The following is a 12,898-nucleotide window of genomic DNA, read 5'->3' on the forward strand; positions in this document are numbered from 1 at the left end:
AAACTTAGTTTCAGAAGGTACAGGTATATAGTTTAATGTGACAGTAGGTGTCACAATTAATGGGTTAATTGCATCTCTGACCCTGCCTCATCTTTCAGAGTATACCCTGAGTGTTGACCTCTGGCCTCAAACTGTCACTTCTGTCTTGAGGTGGTATCATACGATTCTCCTATGCTCAGAGTGGGCCCTGGGTTGCAGTCCCCTGTGTATCACCCGTGACTTACCTCAGCAGGTCTTATGTCCAGACCCTGCAATTCTGTATCCTCTAGGGCAATAGTTACCAAATAGCCTTCTTAAAGCAAAATTTTTATTTAGAATACAAGCATTTCAGATAAAACATCTAAAAAAACAAACAATAAGACTATGCGTACATCTAGTTTACCAGATGTTTAACCATCTTTCACACGGGGACAAGTCATGCCTGACTAATCTAATTGCCTTCTATGACGAGATAACTGGCTCTGTGGATGAGGGGAAAGCAGTGGATGTGTTATTTCTTGACTTTAGCAAAGCTTTTGATATGGTCTCCCACAGTATTCTTGCCAGTAAGTTAAAGTAGTATGGGCTGGATGAATGGGCTATAAGATGGATAGAAAGCTGGCTAGATGGTCGGGCTCAGCGGGTAGTGATCAATGGCTCCATGTCTAGTTGGCAACTGGTATCAAGCAGAGTGCCCCAAGGGTCATTCCTCGGGCCGGTTTTGTTCAATATCTTCATAAATGATCTGGAGGATGGTGTGGATTGCACCCTGAGCAAGTTTGCAGATGACACTAAACTGGGAGGAGTGGTAGATAGGATACAGAGGGACCTAGACAAATTAAAGGATTGGACCAAAAGAAATCTGATGAGGTTCAACAAGGACAAGTGCAGTGTCCTGCACTTAGGAAAGAAGAATCCCATTCACTGCTACAAATTAGGGACCGAATGGCCAGTCAGAAGTTCTGCAGAAAAGGACCTAGGAGTTACAGTGGAAGAGAAGCTGGATGAGAGTCAATAGTGTGTCCTTGTTGCCAAGAAGGCTAACGACATTTTAGGCTGTATAAGTAGGGACATTGCCAGAAGATCGAGGGATGTGATCGTTCCCCTCTATTCAATATTGGTGAGGCCTCATCTGGAGTACTGTGTCCAGCTTTGGGCCCCGCACTACAAGAAGGATGTGGAAAAATTGAAAAGCATCTAGTGGAGGGCAACAAAAATGATTAGGGGACTGGAACATATGATTTACGAGGAGAGGCTGAGGGAATTGGGATTGTTTAGTCTGCAGAAGAGAAGAATGAGGGGGGATTTGATAGCTGCTTTCAGCTACCTGAAAGGGGGTTCCAAAGAGGATTGATCTAGACTGTTCTCAGTGGTAGCAGATGACAGAACAAGGAGTAATGGTCTCAAGTTGCAGTGGGGGAGGTTTAGGTTGGATATTAGGAAAAACTTTTTTACTAGGAGGGTGATGAAGCACTGGAATGCGTTATCTAGGGAGTTGGTGGAATCTTCTTCCTTTGAGGTTTTTAAGGTGAGGCTTGACAAAGCCCTGGCTGGGATGATTTAGTTGGGGATTGGTCCTGCTTTGAGCAAGGGATTGGACTAGCTGACCTCCTGAGGTCCCTTCCAACCCTGATAGTCTATGATTCTATGACTCTAGTATGACTAACTCCCTGTAGACTTTTCCACCGAGCCTCTCTCTGGGTATAATTATGCAGCAGTTGGGAGGTATAATTCCCAGCTTGGGTAGACGGACATATTCTAGCTCTTTTGGAGCTAACATGCTAAAAAGAGCAGAATAGCCACAGCAGCTCAGGCTAGCTTTCCGAATACAATTCTGTCTGAGATCCTAGGTACATATTTGTGCAACTTACCCAAGCCACCATATACATGTTGCTATTTTTAGTGTATTCCTGAACTGGAAATTTCATCTTCCAACTACTGTCAACTTTTCTCCCTGTCAAAGCTTACTGACTGCTCACTGGTCAGCCCCTGGCAACTCAGCCCTTTCATAGGAATTGAACCACTTTTTAAAACAGTGTTTATAACTCTTCAATCTGGTAACTCCTAGCTTTGGCAGAACAAGGTTTGCAACTGGTTATAGTCAAAAGACAGGATCCTTGAACCTAACAGCTTACTGCATTCTTTCAAGTGTGCGCTTGGGTGTTCTTATGTGGGAAGCCCCCATGTCACCTTCAGACAGACTCCATTGATTTTGAGCACAGTCGATGTAAAATAAACATGCTATCACCCCTAATACAAGTTAGGTCAATAAAGTCATGCAGGAAATTCTAATAATCAAATATGCAATAACTTCCCCTCACTGATCCAGTTGCATACCATGTTTGCAAAATTGTGACATCTCAGTATTCGTAACTTTATTACATATCAGCTCTGTGTGTATCACACAAGGAAGGTGCAACATATGCAGTGTGCGGAGGGTTGATATGAAAAACATGAATCATGCTGGCCTTTAGCGAACAAAAAAATCATATAGCCTTTCATTATCAAAACAGCTTGTTTCATAAGGTAACTTATTGTACTTCTAAGGGACCATATGACTTGATGTTCTATTACCTGAAGAAACCATCTTACTAGAAATCAAGGCATGGGAAAGGGCTGCACATCCAAAAATCAAACATACAATTTAAAATAGGGTATAGATTTGCCTGAAACAAATAACTCTCCTCCAAAAGTGAGAAATGTTCAACTAATTAATTGCTGTTGCATGCATCACTGACTCAGGTCCCCACACTTCACTGAACACAAGTACTGTATGCTTGTTAAAAACAAAGGGCCTATTTCTGAATACACTCTCATGGAAGATAGAGATTTCCGCAATGGAGTGCTTGCAGGATATGGTTCCTAGTGCTTGTTTACATGGAAAGTTAAAGCTTAGCAAGCCAGGATGTGATTTTATAGTGCACCAGCTTACTGTTCACCAACTCAGTGATTCTCAACCAGGGGTACACAGCTGTTTTAGGGCATCTGTGAGCCCTGAGCTGCCCCTGCCCTGCAGACCTAAAGTCAGGAGCCCCCTCGCCCTGCGGGACAGAAGCCTGGAGCTCCAAGCCCCACCCTTTGCCCCACGGGGCTGAAGCCCCGGAACCCTGAGCCGCCCCCTCCCTGCACCCGGCGGCTGGAGCCCTAAGTCCCCCTGTGTCTGAAGCTCAGAGACCCAGCGTCCCCTGCCAGGCCCTGGAATTTTTATAGCACATTGGGGGGGGGGGGTCTCAGAAAGAAAAACCTTGAGAACCCCTGCACTAACTGGCCCCAGGGACTCTGCCACTGCACACTAAAAACCTGTATTTAAAGCCGTAAATGCTTCCAGGAAGTGTGCATTCATGCCATTCTTTCTCTTTCAACTAAATATAATAATGTTTAAAAATAAAGGTTGCACAATTAAGTTTTTGCATCTCCTGACTGTTACTTTAGAGCTTCTCCAGCAACGTTGATTTGGCCAGTTTGAACACATGCAGTAGTTTATTTTTTCCTCATTGTATGGGTAGCTAGTAGCAACCTCTCTTGTCCCCGCCTCCACCATTGCTAAGTTGCTTAATACTTTTCATTATAAAAGATGCTTATAACATTTTCTGAAAAGCTCTAACACCTCTATTGTTTGCAGCAGACCTTTGAAATTTTAGAAGGGGGAAGCCCTCTGGTCACAGAAGTTCCTTTTTTGACCCATTAAATTCCTTTCTGGTTTTGTGCATATGCATTTTAATACAATCTTTAATTAAATTATCACATACTATTTTGTAGTCTGAGACCTTTGCCTCATTCAGTGTACAGGATCCATATAGAAAGAGATAAAATTAAGGTTGCATGGGCAACCATAAATCAGGCATTTCAGATGCATGATATTGTAATAAGAAAAGGAGTACTTGTGGCACCTTAGAGACTAGCAAATTTATTTGAGCATAAGCTTTTGTGAGCTTATGAAGAAGTAGGAGTAGTTTTCCTTATGTAAGTAAACAATTATACAGTATTCCCACACTAAAACTTTTAAATTACTGATATGTATGCTCCATGGTAAAAACACTAAAGTGATGTTGAAATCATCCCCAAACCAATCACAATAAACCCAATAAATTCAGAGTTATGGTTATATAAAAGAATCAAAACATATTGAGATTTGGAAGTGAACAGTGAAGGCACTCAGACAACCTTAATTCGGTTCTATAGTGATGCCATATAATACCCATACAACTATAAGTGCATAACAGTGTTTATAGTCCTTTAGATTACACTGATTTTTAAAGACCTATTCATACAAAAAAATTACTTTTGGTATCGCTGTATAGCAAAGCCCTTCTTCAAAATAAACACCATTTCACATTGTTCCTAATGGGAGTGAGGCTAAGTTGCACAAGATTTAATGAGTTTTTACAACATGGGAAGTTTTGAAGTCTGTTTTACTGAAATCAATAAGGACAAAAATATGTTGTGACACAGAATGCTACATTTATTAAAGAACCCATTTTAAATTATTTTTTTAAGTCACAGACTAAGATTTACTTAACAACTAGGCTGCTGTTGTGCAGAGACCACTGCCTATCATGCTGACCGATATTGTCGCGTTGTTTCCTTGTACTCCAGTGTCACTCTGTCTGCATCCATTTTTTCCTCTCTCATTTTATAATCTAAATATAAGCTTTCTGATGGGGCGTGTCTCTTTCTTCTGCATCTGTTCAGTGCCTGTCACAATGGGGTCCTGGTCCATGACTAGGACTCCCAGGTGCTATGATAATACAAATAATACAGTGGTTGAATCCCAGTTTTAAGTGCTAAATTTAATTCATCCTTAACTATGGAATTGTAAGCAGTGCTTCCATAGTTGAATACAGAATTGTGCATCATGCATTTTATCTATGAATCCACTGACTGACAGATGAAGCATGTATGATTTTCAAGCAGAGCGTACAGACTTGATAAATGAATTATAAATCTTCATGTTTTTGCATTATGTATTTAATGTTTTTGATAACATAGTAACTTCATATGGCTATTCCTTTAAGAAGAACACATGCTGAGTTTCACCTTTATCAAATTAAAACGTTGGTTTAGCCACTATTACATTTTTGAATATGCTAACATTTGTAGAGTTCAGACCCTTTTTAGATGCCATTACTAAATTGTCCTTTTAAATTTTAATGAATACCAGCTTAGATGCTGTACAAATAGCTGTCCAAGACTAGAATGTATGGATAAAAAGAAACTATGATAGGATCAAAAATCTGAGTTACCTATGAATCAATCTTAAATATGAGGGGCACTGAAACTACTTTATGAATGAACTCTTTAAACCAATAATTTGTTATAAAGAAGATGTTTGATCCACAGGTTCAACAGATGATTGGCTCTAAAATCAGAATTCATGGGAGCTAGGCAAGCCCCATTTTCTAACGGTTTATTCTGCAATTTCATGCAGAAAACTGAGTTAACTTTTGATCCCTGGCTCTTGTCTCCTGAGACTAAGCGGGGGCACTTTGGAGGCAGTGCGCTTAGTATGTGAATCTAAGGAAATCTTTCATCATTTAATAGTGACCCTTTAACCTAATTAAAGATTGGAACTGACTTTTAATAGGAACTACAAAAGACCTTAATTCTTGTGAATGACAGTGAGCATTCACCATAGTTAAAGATTTACAGGAATATCCAAGCAGGCTTATGTACATATAGTTTTTTTGTAAATACATGCATATAACTTAAGGTTATGTATATATTTCTTAGAAATGATTAAATCTGATATTTGAACATGAATCAGCTCTTCCAAATTCTGTTTTCTAGGCATTTATTCTTCTTACAACTGAAGACAGATATTTTGGAAGGAAGGTAATGAAAAATTCTTATTGAAGTAATCGTTCTTCAATAGCTGGACGTAAAAAGGAACAGTCGAGGAGAAAAAATCTGTGTTTGAGTAGATTTTTTGCTATCATAAAAATGTTCTTAATTGAATATTGCTTTACAAAAACAGGAAAATGACAATGTTACTAACATCCATAGAGCTAGTTGGTTCTATAAAGGAGCAACCCGTGTTGTGACTGTGCCAGAGGAAACTGCCTCATTTGAGCTCCAGTGGGCATTGTGCTTCACATAGGTGGTGTGTGGTGGTGGGGGGGAGGAGTTGCAGGGTCAGGTCCCCTCCTCCCCGATTTCTGCTTACCGGGTGAGGGAGAGGGGCATTGTCCTTCTCCTGCTGCACCTGCCTCCTCGCACATTTGGCCCCTATCTCTGGCAGCCAAGCCCAGGCAGAGAGCAGAAGGAGCAGGACGAAGCCTCTTCTTATGCTGGCTGAGGGTAGCCTCTCGGGTCACTGCTCTGTGCAGCGCAGCGACTGCCTGTGAGAACCTGGTTGGGGAGGCGGCAGTGGCCCTTCCCCTCTGCTCTCCTCTCAGGCATGGCTGCTGTGGATATGGACTGAGCAAACCAAAGCCTCCCCCAATGTTCCCTCTAATTTTTTACATCCATGTATGGAATGAATTTTACGTGTACCAATATGTAGGTGATGTGAGGTGGGGATGGGGCCGAGGGGTTCGGAGTGTGGGAGTGGGCTCAGGGCTGGGACAGAGAGTTGGAGTGCAGAGGGGTGAGGGCTCAGGCTGGGGGTGTGGGCTCTGGGGTGGAGCAGGGGATGAGGAGCTTGGGGTTCAGGCTACCCTGGGGCTGCGCCTGGGAGTGAGGACTCCCAGCCCTCTCTTGTGGCAGCAGCCCAGACCCAGGGGAGAGGCGCTTCTCCCCTGGCCATGGTAGCTCTGAGGCTGGGACCGGGGAAGAAGCACCTCTTCCCCTGGTCACAGCAGCTCCGAGGCTGGGACCAGGGGAGAGGCGCGCCTCCTCCCCTGCATGAACCTTGATAGCCTGCTGCACAGCTTACAGGAAACGTAGGTCTCCCCACTCCTGGCACATTTCCAGCTTGCTTGGTCCCTGTTCCTGGCAAGTGGGCCCGGGCAAGGAGTGGAGGGGGCAGGCTGCTGCTGCCTCCCCAGCTGGGCTCGCTATCAGGCAGCTGCTGCATTGCACAGAGGCAGTGACCCGGAGTGGCCACCTTCAGTCGGCCTGAGAAGGGGCTCCATCCTGCTCCTGCCCAAGCTTGGCCCTCAGGGAGAGGGGTTGAGCGAGCTGGAAATGTGCTGGGGAGGTGCAGTGGGAGAAGGGCAGAGCCCCCTTCACCCCCTGCAGGTATTTTGGTAGGGTGGGGAGAGCAGGTGGTCCCTGGGCTGGGTGCAGGGCAGGAGGTCGCTGGGGAAAGCGCTGGAAGCAGGTTCCCTTGCCTCTGCTCAGCTGGAGGTAGGGGCATTTCTCATGCCCCGGGCTCCCCTGCTGTGGTATCTCTGATGCTGTGAGTTTCCTGGGCCAGAGCCAGCCCCAGTTGGGCTCAGAGGCACCTGCTTCTGTGGCCGCAGCCCCTCAGAAACCCATGGAATTGGCTGCCCTCGCCCAGAGAGGTGGGGCTGGAAGTTTCTTCCAGAGGGGACATGAGGGGCAATCACATGTCCCTCTATATACGTTGTACCCCCCACAGTATCAGGAGGCACAAGTTGTCTGTGCTTCAAAAGTAGATCTCCTTTGTGGAAGGAGTAGCATGGTGACTTGTACCACCCCTTAAGGGTGTGGTGCACGCTCTCCCCTCCATGGCCTGCCACATCCCTCTAACCCTCACATGGTCTTACCAGAGAACAGTCCCTGTCCTCAGGAGATTTCATGGATTTCATTTGTATGTAGTCCCTGCTTGGTAGGCATAAGTTAGAAGGCTCCGATGTCCTTCTGTCTGTCCTGTGCATCGATGAAAAAGTCTAAAATGTGGTCCAAACCTTTTACCTTCATTACCTGTTGTCTTTAAAAATTGGTAGCAAGTTCTGTGTAGACTCTCTAGATCAGAGCTGCATTTGTACTCTTGGCACTTGGCTAATTTTAATGTTCATGTCTCATGTAAAAATACTAGACTGCAGTTATTAGTTATATCCAGAGCAAAAAAAATCTTTCCTTCCTTTTCACTTTCCAGAATAAGCATCCAAGGATATGAACATATTCATTTAAGAAAAGTTATTTCCATTCCATTAATGAGCTGTTACACAACTTGCTTTCATCACCCTACTATGCTTTGACTATTGTCTTTTGTTTAAAAAAAAAATCAGTGAGTTGCTGAAGATTAATATAAACATTATGAAATAAATTGATTGCAGAGAAATGGTTAATAGTCTACCTATTTATGCTGTGTGTAAGTGTGTGTGTGTATATCTGTGTACACACACACACACACACACATATATATTAAAAAAAACCCTGCTTTTCTCTTTTCTCAGGTTGTTATGCCCTCTTAATTCTGCTGTTGTCCTTGCATCTTATGCCGTACAGTGTAAGTAATGACAGATCTTTCTTGGCTGGTAAAACATTTGACCATCATTGAGCTGTTTATCTTCCACTGAGCTGTATTGATAACTCCAGTGCAGAAGACTTTCTTTACCTATCCTCTTGGATAAAATTGTTACTAAAGTTGATGCATTGTAAAGAAGGATTAAAGAGCTACTTGGAAGGAAAAATACAAGACCAGTACTCTATACTTGGATGCCTAGGGCAGTTTCACTAAATAGAGGTAGCATGCTCATTAAATCTGTGCTATAAAAAATATTAGATTGATTCAAGAATTAGAAATAATCAGTGCCCTCATTTATATTCCGTATAAAACTTACGGTATAAATTGGTCAAAAACATATTTTCACTCAAAGGGTTTTTCTACACAGCAATGTCCAGGAAAGCTAATATGAATTAAGGGTGTAAGGAGGTATTTCATAAAGCAGTGTATACAGAAGGGAAATTAAAGAGGAGGGAAGGCTCATGTTGCTGGGGGGAGGGGGTGGCTAATGGTACAAGTACAGTCTGCTGACTCTAGTATACATGATTTTTCTAGCATATTTGGGTTTTTCCCTTGTATCTATATACATAGCCCTGCCATCTGTAGACAATGATGTTCCCAGTAGAAAAGTTGTTTCCCTCCTTCATTTTCTTTTGTAAGCTACTAGAGTTTCTGTTGCTGCTTGTGCTGCATGTTCATTCTGTAAGCCTCTGGGTTCAGCAAAATACGGGGCATCCTAATAATAGGGGAAAATACTGCCCTAACAAATAAAATACATGTCTATTTTCTTGCTAATAGGTTTCCATTATTTTTACTGAATAGATCATTATTCTATAATGATATCATATAGATTACTGATGGTTTTTATCTGAGAATAGATATTGTAAACTATTGTCATTTCAGTTTTAGATTTTAATTTAAGTATCTTCTAAATGAAAACTGAGATTCTGGAGCACAAGATTTCAGCCTTTAAGGGGGAAACGTTTCTTGCTTGAACTGCCATTGGTTAGCCCAGTTTGACTCATTTCTTGCTAAACTACTATGACTTTTCAGCTGCAATTTCCTCATGCATTATTTCTTGTGTACGGAGGAGATGGATCTTGCAGTTTTAATTGTTGGTTAAAAACTTGTGGCTGTTGTCTCTGAGTTTCCATGAAGTGTTAAGTTTTAAATTTATTTTTACATTTTCATTTCTTTTTCACAGGATGACTTCTTGTATAGGAAATTAATTCATTTAAGTAGTGGTCTCTTTTTTTTCCACATGTAAAATATAATTTATTGTTTTAGGTTTTCTTCAGTTTTGTAAATGTTTCTAATCACTCAGTGCTGTAGTTGTGGTAGCCTAGAATAGATCATGCTTCTGGAAAACCAATTGTTTCTGTGTATTGCCTTTTCATAGTAGTTTGGCTTTAGTAGTGAAGTTCTAAAATAAAACTGTTCTGATACATTTTCTTTTGGTTATGCTACACTTAGCTTTGTTTGATGATAGTAAAAATGACAGGAGAGTAGAACAGTCTGTATGGTTGTGTCAGATTAGTTGATGTGACTGTATGATTTATCATAACTACAAAGACTGTTCTTTAGATATAAGGGACATGCAGTTTAAATGTTACTTTTAATGTTGAATTTATGTTGAACATTATATATTGCACATTGTTTTATATTCAGCACCTCTTGAATTTCTTCTTTCTTAAAAGCAATCACTAGTGAGATGTAATTTTTTTTAAATATTTTAAAATAATTTATTACTCAGTTCAGTTAAAGGACACGTTTCAAACTCCACATCCTGCCCTATTTTTCTATTTATGCTGTAAACTAAGATTATTGCCCACAAAGTTCTAGAAAAGTTAAATGTAATGGATTGTCCTACACGGTTGGCATATCCTCTGCTTTTATTTAAAAGCACATGTAGAAGATTTACTACTACTACTGCTGCTGCTTTTGCTGTCAGTTCTTATAGTAAGGCCTCAATCCAAAGAATAAATTGTTTGTAATGAGTGCTTTAAATTGTGATTCATTGTGACTGAATTCTTCCTCCATATCTTCTAAGCACAGAAGCACCTCTTTCTTTTCATTCTTGCTCCTAATTTCTCAATGTGTCCGCAGAAGGAGTTGCACAAAGTAATGCTTACATCTCCAGCTCTCCAGTCTCTCACCCTTGCTTGGAGAAGCAGGAGGTTTCTCTAGAATTCTGCTTGCTTTTTCCAAGCAGAAGGCTATGTGGTTGTTCGTTTTTTTTTTTTTTTTTAAATCTTCTCCGAGCCTGGCTCCATTGCCCTTCGCCATTCATTCCTCTCCCACTCTGTAGAAATGACATTCAAACCTTAGGTACTTGGGCCAGAAGTCCATCAGCAGAATGTTTGTTTTTTAAAAAACAGTAAGACATTGGCACTTGCTATTTTTCTCAGCTGGAAAAATGGAGTCCAGGAGTGCTTCTGAGACACAGGTAAGTCAGAGGGGTAAGAAAAGTCCATGGCATTGGACCCCCTAGGATGCCAGAGTTAGGTGGTTTTTTTCCCCAGTTGTTCCAGGGAAGGCTTTAGCTTCAATTCTCAGTTCCTGTGAGTGCTATCTCAAGCCCTGCTTCTTCAAGCTTTTGATCAGGGTTTCTTCCAGAGGGCAGCTCTGAATCCCGATAGCTCTGAAATTGAAATCACAATTAAAATAACAAAGGGAGGGTAGATGAACTCAGGTCATTTGAATTCCCGAGATATGGAACCAGTTTCCGCTCTTCTATGACTGCCTGAAAATTCCACGTGCTGATTCTATTTCAGGCTTTCTCAGTTGTGTTCACCAGGTCAGCGTGGCCTCACATTCCTTTTACACCTACCAATGTCCATACCTTCAGCAGTCTAGCCAAGAACATGTTGTGCAAGTCTTTCATGGCAGTAGACCACCCAAATAGCTAAAATCTGCAGGTAGTTTAAATATCTCTGCTGCCAGTTTTCTTCCACTGCAGAGCAGTTAGACTATCACTTCTTCGGCCTGCCAGCAGCTCTCAGCTTGTCATTTGTATTGCCAGCTTGCCAGCTCCACTGGACAATCTCCACTGGACTGTGATCATACAGTAAAATGTCAGTATTAAGGAAGGAGATTGCCCAGTTTTAAAATCATATCAGGGCTTTTTTGCTCAGAGATTTTCTTGTTCCCCCTTTGGCATCATCTCTTTCCTCTGCAAATACATTTTAAAAAAAGACAGGCAGGGCTTTAAGGGCTGTGCCTCCCTAAACGGCCCTGCTTCTTGTCCCCTGATTGCTCCATCCCATGACCCCCTGCCCCTAACTGTCCCGACCCCTGTCTACACCCCCACCCCCTGACAGGCCCACTGGGACTCCCATGCCTATCCAACTACCCCCTGCTCCTTGTCCCCTGACTACCCCCCTGAACCGCCGCCCTATCCAACCACCCCCTGTCCCCTGACTGCCCCGACCCCTATCCACACCCCTGACAGACCCCCCCAGGACTCCCACACCTATCCAACCCCCCATGTTCCCCGTCACCTGATCGCCTCCACCCCATCCAACCGCTCCCTGTTCCCTGACTGCCCCCGGACCTTCTACCCCTTATCCAACTGCCCCCACTCCCAGCCCCCTTACCATGCCACTCAGAGCAGCAGGAGCTCGCTGCCATGCTGCCCGGCAGGAGCAGCGGGCCAGAGCACTGGTGGCATGGCGAGATGAGGCTGCGGGAGAGGGGGACAGCGGGGAGAGGCCAGGGGCTAGCCTCCCTGGCTGGTAGCTCAAGGGCCGGGCAGACGGTCCCATGGGCCAGAGTTTGCCCACCTCTGCTTTAAGAGGAGTCATAGACTGGGGCACAAGCAAGTGCTGTCACTGAAGCAGCAGCAACAGAGCTCTTTACCTTTACCAGAGGATTTACCTTTTCCTAAAGGAAATTTCCAGCCCCAATGGCTTAATCCCAAAGAATTCTTAACAATCCACATCAGACAGAAAATCCCTTAAAATAGTCCCAAAGGAGTTTGTGAATAGATTTTTCAAGACCACTTCCTTCATCTTTCAGTTACATTTGGGCAAATATACATGCTGGCTGACTGGACATAAATTACATACAGAAGAATGAGAATAATGAAATTCTCAGTTCACTAACAGAAACAGTCACCTACTCACTCATAATTCTCCATAGTTTTGTCACTTGAGCATCTTTGGATTTCTGGTCTGGTGGGACCTTCTTTTCAAAGGTCTGCTCGAACACGAAGGCTTCCAGCAGCTGAGGTACTAAGCCTGAGGAGCATTGATGTTCCTGAAAATTCATGGACTTCTTGCTCAAATCTAGAAACTGTCTACAAATCTGTTTAGAGAGACAAGGTGGGTGAAGTAATTTTTATTGAACCAACTTCTCTTGATGAGAGAGACAAGCTTTCGAGCTACACAAAGCTCTTCTTTGGATCTGAAGAAGAGCTCTGTGTAGCTTGAAAGCTTGTCTCTCTTGGCAAAAGAAGTTGGTCCAATAAAAGATATTACCTCATCTACTGTGTCTGTCTTCTAATATTCTGGAACCAACACAGCTAAAGCAACATTCCAGATTACAAATCTGTTTGTCCTTCCTCTT

At 42.7% G+C, this 12,898-nt stretch overlaps 1 protein-coding gene across 3 annotated transcripts in view; it reads left to right on the plus strand.

The window, feature by feature from the left end:
• The window catches only part of PTPN3 (protein tyrosine phosphatase non-receptor type 3), a 273,767-nt gene that overhangs the window by 97,160 nt on the left and 163,709 nt on the right, over nt 1–12,898 (plus strand). For all 3 annotated transcript variants that reach the window (XM_038392799.2, XM_038392796.2, XM_038392797.2), the window contains exons 6-7: nt 5,767–5,811; nt 8,283–8,335. In XM_038392799.2, the coding sequence (XP_038248727.1) occupies nt 5,767–5,811; nt 8,283–8,335 (98 nt within the window). The remainder of the gene's footprint in view (nt 1–5,766; nt 5,812–8,282; nt 8,336–12,898) is intronic.

Source organism: Dermochelys coriacea, chromosome 2 (genome assembly GCF_009764565.3).
Source record: "Dermochelys coriacea isolate rDerCor1 chromosome 2, rDerCor1.pri.v4, whole genome shotgun sequence".
Lineage (NCBI taxonomy): Eukaryota > Metazoa > Chordata > Testudines > Dermochelyidae > Dermochelys > Dermochelys coriacea.